The 6075-nt window shown below is 43.8% G+C and overlaps 1 protein-coding gene across 1 annotated transcript; it reads right to left on the reverse strand.

Annotated features, from left to right (window-relative positions):
- Nucleotides 1-989: 989 nt before the first annotated feature.
- Nucleotides 990-5404, reverse strand: lamp5 (lysosomal associated membrane protein family member 5). Its single transcript, XM_041063958.1, has 6 exons — nucleotides 5344-5404; nucleotides 4656-4834; nucleotides 3988-4119; nucleotides 3378-3474; nucleotides 2498-2686; nucleotides 990-1165 (listed from the first exon to the last, which is right to left on the reverse strand). Exons 1-6 carry the CDS (start codon nucleotides 5402-5404, stop codon nucleotides 990-992), a joined length of 834 nt encoding a protein of 277 aa, XP_040919892.1.
- Between the last annotated feature and the right edge of the window lie 671 nt (nucleotides 5405-6075).

Raw genomic sequence — 6075 nt, forward strand, 5'->3', positions numbered from 1 at the left:
ATGAACAGAAGAATACTGCACAAGATTGCATCAGCAGAGGTATATGCATAGACTTTGTTTCTGAAAATATTATACACCTAGAATTTTTTTTTTCATTTAATAACCTCTGTGCTTTCATAAACACTCAAATGGCATTCTGATAAACTCTACACTATTTAGTACAGAATTGTTATCCGATGTTTATGTATTTCTTTCTTCCTTTTTTGATATGTTCCGTACATCAGTGTGGAGAAAAGATTTGTCGAAGTCAAAGCAAAAACACCGCAGCTCGTAATGACTCTGAATGCCACTGCACTGCACACACAAGACGTGTCCACTGTCAACACTATGGCTGCATTCAACACTGAAATAAAAGGGATTCTTGAATAAAAACATATTAAGGTTAGCAAATACAGAACCAACAATAGGTATTGAAATTATGTAGCAGCAATTTCAGAGAGAGGAAGAGAGGAGAGGGTGACAGACTGTTGGCAAATGACGGCAGAAGCTCAGGCAATATGTGAAACTTCAAAGACGAGCTGGATAAAAATGGCTGAAGTGGTAAAGTAGGCTCCGGTGATAAGCTGTAACCTCAGGTTGGTGATTTTCAGATGTCAAACAACCACCAATCCGAGCATAAATCATCATATTTTCATAAAAATAAAAGCGTAAATTAATGTTTTTGTTTTCGTTAAAATTCGTATCACTGTAACGCAGACTATGAATTTATGACATTAGGATTCAACTCTGCAGCCAGGTAAATTAGATTTTGGTGGGTTGACCCTCCAACTACATCCATGCTAGGCCCCAAGAAGTCCCCTTAACTTGTGTTTTAGCTGTTCAGAAGTTCCAGTGGGCCTGCAGTACAGGCTACACACATTTCTCTGTCAGGGAATCAGTCCTTGGCAGGGCACTTTCCTCTGTGGTGTTAGGCCTGGGACATCGAGGAGACAAGTCTTTTATCAGGTTAGCTTTGGAGAGAGCTGAGGGAGCCGCCGCCGTGCTGCTGACTACATGTTCTTGTACATGGAGCGATCTCTGGGGAGCTGGGGCTGGTTTGCTGTCAGCTTCAGGTGGAAGTGGTAGACGGTGAGCGTGATGATGATGATGAGGCCCAGAATGAGGCCCAGGATGAGGGGGAGGGTCTCCTCCAGGCGCTCCCGCTGGTCGGTGATGCACTTGTAGGCTGCAGAAAGTGGAATAATGAACACAGTCAGCACGATGAGGAGACTGAACATGACTGAGAAAGGTCCTTAAAGGCCTCAGATGGTGTGTAGGTTCATTCAGAATTGTCTTTTTAGGGCTGAGTGATAAGTCAGTATTATTTAGCAATACCTTTCAATGTATTCAGATTGTGATGATATGATCATATCATGTTATTATTTCTTTATCTGTTAATCTTTATAAATTTTGGCTGCAAATAACAATTATTTTCATAATGAGTTTAACTACCGATCATTGTCTTGATGAATTGCTGTGTCTATGAAATGTTTAGTGACTTAATTTATATTAGTTTCTTATATTTATCAATATTGGTAAAGTATTATTACTGTTGTGATGAATTTCAGGTGTATTACTTCACCTATGTGGCCTCTTACAGACTGTCGGGCATAAGCATAGGCTGTTAGAGATATGTGTACTATATATGCAGAATGCATAGTGTGTGTGTGCTTGTGTGTATAGCGTGTTGCATGTCTGTGTGTAATATGTGAGTGGACAATGGACCCATGTGTGTCTGTTCCTGAGATTTTTATTTGCTAACTGACACAAATGTCAAACAGATGCTTCCTCTCTCTTTCATTTATACAATTAGACACTGTTTTTTTTTCAGCTTTTGTGCTGAGCTAAATGCACGTTAGCTTGCACACACATATCTTTTTATACACGAGTGTTTGTAAGGAAGGGAGGGGAACACCAAAACAACAACTAGCTGTACCGGTTGTGCAGTATGTGTATGTGGTTTAAAGTTGAAGGTGTTTCTCTCTGTGGGCAGCAGTGGTGCACAGCGGGAGGAAGGCGGTGAAGCACAGCACAGCCTAGTTTACAGCAGCTCAGAGCAAATGATTCTCCAAGGTGATTGGCTTCAGAGGACGGACAGGTTCGCTGAGTATGTCTATAAAAGCTGCACTGAGGGTGAGTATATGACTGCACTCATAAAGTCCTAATGACCCCCACCCTTTCTCTCCCTCTTTCTCTCTTTGCGTCTCTTTTGTCTCTCTTGCATCTCCACCCCCGCTTTTTTTGCCCCCTCTTGTTACCCTGACTCCCTCTCTGCAGCCCAAAGTGCTCCTCATACTGCAGAAATAACCCCCCAGAGAGCTGGGACTCTGTGTGTGTCATTGAGAGATGTAAGGCAGTGGCACCTTCACCCCAGGATTTTTCATCATCACCATTATCATCATCGTCTCTGCTTTTTTCATGATGTTAGAGTAGAAAACAGTGGCAGTGTGTGTCAAAGGTTGACTCGCTCTTAGCGGCAGTGCTTCTTGAAAAGGTGTCATAGGTGGGCTGTTCTTACGTTCACTGAACATGAAGTCAGAGGCGATGTCAAAGGGCTGGATCTGGATGTCGTACATAGAGAAAGTGATGCCCTTCTGGTGGTCACTAGAGATGAGGGTGAGGGTCTGCTGTGCCGTGCACACATAGGAGCGCCCCGCGGGGGTCACCAGGGCCGACAGGCGGTGGGTGCTGGCTGTGTGCTTCCCAGCTGGAAAGAAAGGAAGAGTCATTAATGAATGTGAAGTAAACAGGAAGCCATTATAATGTACCCAAGTTTAAGGTGCTCATGTGTGTCCGTGTCTGTTTGGCCTCCATCCATTCATTTTACGTAGGCTTATGTGAAAATGAGATTCAATTTAATCATTTAATAATTCATAATTTGAGTGCATCCAATGCAACCAAAAGCAATAGAAGTAACAAAAAGACTGGAAAATCCTCCAAAATAAAATAAAATAAAGCAAAATTATTAAAAAAAAAAAAAAACATTAAAAAAAACACACATATTAAAATATTGCATTTATAAAAGAGGGTCTGTGGTCTGCCAGGATGTTGGAAGGGGGTCCCACACAAAGAGGATTTATGCAGCTCTCTTATTTTTAATTTTATAAAAGGCATACTACTACTACAACTAATAATAATAATAATAATAATAATAATAATACGCTTATTTTCAGCTCAAAGGAGCAGGATAAAAACCTAAAAACAATTAAAAAAAACATTCGCTTAAAACTTCAAACTGCGTCGTGTGCGTGGGCGAAAATCGTAAATCCCTGCATGAGTCAACCCTCTGATTCCAGCTGGATGCTAATGTGAGATGAATGAGAGCTCGTTGTTTTCAAAGCAGGCGGGATGGAAATGTGCTGAGTAGCTACTGTACACAGGCTCGGCGGGAGACTCACGGTTGTATGCGTTGATGAAATGCGATGTCTCCGAGGTGTCGTAGACGAACTGGATCTTGCTAATCTTCCACACCTCGATGCCCTTGTCACGGAACTCCTGCAACACGCAGACACACAAACCCACAAGCATCACGCCGGGCTTTTCCACTGCATGGAGAGGACAGGTTGGCCTACACTCAGCGGAAAAATGGCCAGCGTAATAAGTCAAGTTAGACTTCCTTTTACTTTTTAAACCTTATTTTTTAATTCAGTATATTCTTCAGATGAGTATAGTCATTAATTTTGCTAAAATATTAACACATCATTTAGGAATTCCCGCTGCAGTACAAGGAACATAATTCCGTTAGTAAGACTGGAAATTCCGTTTAATTCAAGGAAAACAGGCTCAACAGACCTCAACATAAATTTGAAACAGCACAAATACTCGCTGCAAATTACTCAGCAAAATAAGACTGAAAGTGACAGTACGTTTGGGAAAATGTACAGTTTTATGATGAAGGGTGACGTGTTGGCGGCTTGAGATTTCCAGCAAATGATTGACTTTTTTTTAATGTAATTTGATGATAGAGTGTCGACATTATGTCTGTTTCCTCTGTCTTTTCTCGCCCACCTTAGAGAAGTAGATGCGGAGAGTGTAGGCGTTGTTCTTCCAGGTTATGTGGATCTCTGACTCCGTGCTCCCACATTTCCCCTCGATTTCAGCACTACGGGGAAGAGTGAAGGACGCCTGCTCGGTGATCAGCTGCAAAAAGGTAGAAGCACAGACAGGGACAGATTACGGACTGAAGTGTCGGTGGAATAGTTCCATTTTCACGCGCGAACTTATTGTGCAGCCAAATGTCCAGAAGACGGATTATTTGAAAAAGTTGTTCATAGGAACAGAAACAAATGAATGTAATTTTAATTGACGATTGTAAAGTTTGATATCGAAAACTATTTTTCCCTTTCTTGATGATAGGATCTAATGCGTCGTCAGCATTTTACGCACGACTACACACTACAAAAGCAGTTTCCAAAATCCAGTTCTAATGTAATCAAAATACATTTCCCTCATTAATATGAGCAAAAATAATCAGCTTAGAGAAATGTCAAAATATTTTGCATGTAAAATGTTTTTTTTTTCAGCACTGCAACCACTTTTACGCACGACGGACAAACCTTTAGTGTCTTCAACACAAAGGAACCTTTTACGCAGCTTGAATCAGCCTCTGCGTTTCATTTTTGTTCATTTTTTTTTTTAAGCATCCACGTTTTAAAATGCACGGGGGGATTCCTTACATCTATCCCGTTCAGTGCGAGCACGTCATATGGCACGAGGAATTTCGCGGCGAATTCCACCATGAGACATGTTGTGCCGTTCTCCCGCACCGCGAAGATGGCTTTGTCCGGGTTGTTGGAGAGACCAGACAGGTTCTCCCCTTCCTGTTCCGCCAGCACCACGGACAGCACCAGCACACCTGGAAACCAAATGGAATAGAATACTGAAAAGTTGGAGGTGGGGGCGCTTATGCCAAGGGGGCAGCACACGCTTACACACACAGACACACACAGCAAAACACGCAGAATCAGCAGAAACAGCAGCGTAAAGAGCTACACTGAGTTTAGCTGAAGGTCCCCCACATCTTCAGATCACTGGCAAATCACCTCTGTTTCCTCCCGGCAAAGTCAAAATCAGGTTAAAACACTGGAGCCTGAAATCTGCAGTATCAGGGGAGCAACAGCACGCCACTGGCTGCAGCCTAAACAGCGTCAGCGATGAACCGCAACTCTGACCGTGTTTGGACGACTTTTATATTTATGTGAGGAGGAAACAAGAGGTGAAACATGCCAACTCAGACACATAAGAACACACACATACACTGTCATGCTTAAACACGCGCCGTAGGTGCACACGCATGCACGCGCATACATACACACACACTGCAGTGAGGAGTCACGACAGCGGCACACGTTCACACTCACTCACCAAACACACTGAGCAGCAGAATTCGGGCGCTCTCCGTGGTTCTGAAACCGAGTCGTCCCATCTCTATCAGCTTCCCCAGCGCTGAAAAAAAGGGGGCAAACTGACTGGACAGTCTGTGCTGAACCCACGAAAAAAGAAAAGACAGAAAGAAAGACGGAGAGGGGAGGCGGGAGAGAAAGAAGGGTGGGGGGGGGGGGGGGGGGGGATGCCTCTGCTCAGCGTCCAGAAGTCACGCTCGGATCATCGTGAATGCAGCAAAAATGTCTCCAGGTTGGACGTGAGATCCGGTTTGCGCCGCAGATGCTGCCGGCACCGAGGAGTTCTGGCTGTCCAAACCGACCTCCCTTGACAGGTTTTAACCCAGTGACAGCTGCAAGACCGAGCTCCTTCTACACATTATTAACGCGGGGGGGGGGGGGGGGGGGCGTGTGTAAAGAAAAAGTCCGTTAACTGAATTTGTCTCCCGTAAGGAAGGGCTCGACATGCAGTCTCAGTTATTCCCGCAATGCTGTAGTCTCCACCTCTGTGGTAGCAACTGTAGGATGGGCTGAAATGATGTATGTCTGGAGGGAAACGCCGACAACACCCCCTCCCTCCCTCACCCAAACTCCACTTCTGCACGGTTGCAGCTGAGAGTGGGTGAGAATGAGAGCTGGAAAAAATCCACTTAATCTCGTAAAGACGAGATTTTTTTGGGGGGGTTCATTTAATCATTTATCATATCATTTTCAT

This window comes from Toxotes jaculatrix, chromosome 19 (assembly GCF_017976425.1).
Source record: "Toxotes jaculatrix isolate fToxJac2 chromosome 19, fToxJac2.pri, whole genome shotgun sequence".
NCBI classification, from domain to species: domain Eukaryota; kingdom Metazoa; phylum Chordata; class Actinopteri; family Toxotidae; genus Toxotes; species Toxotes jaculatrix.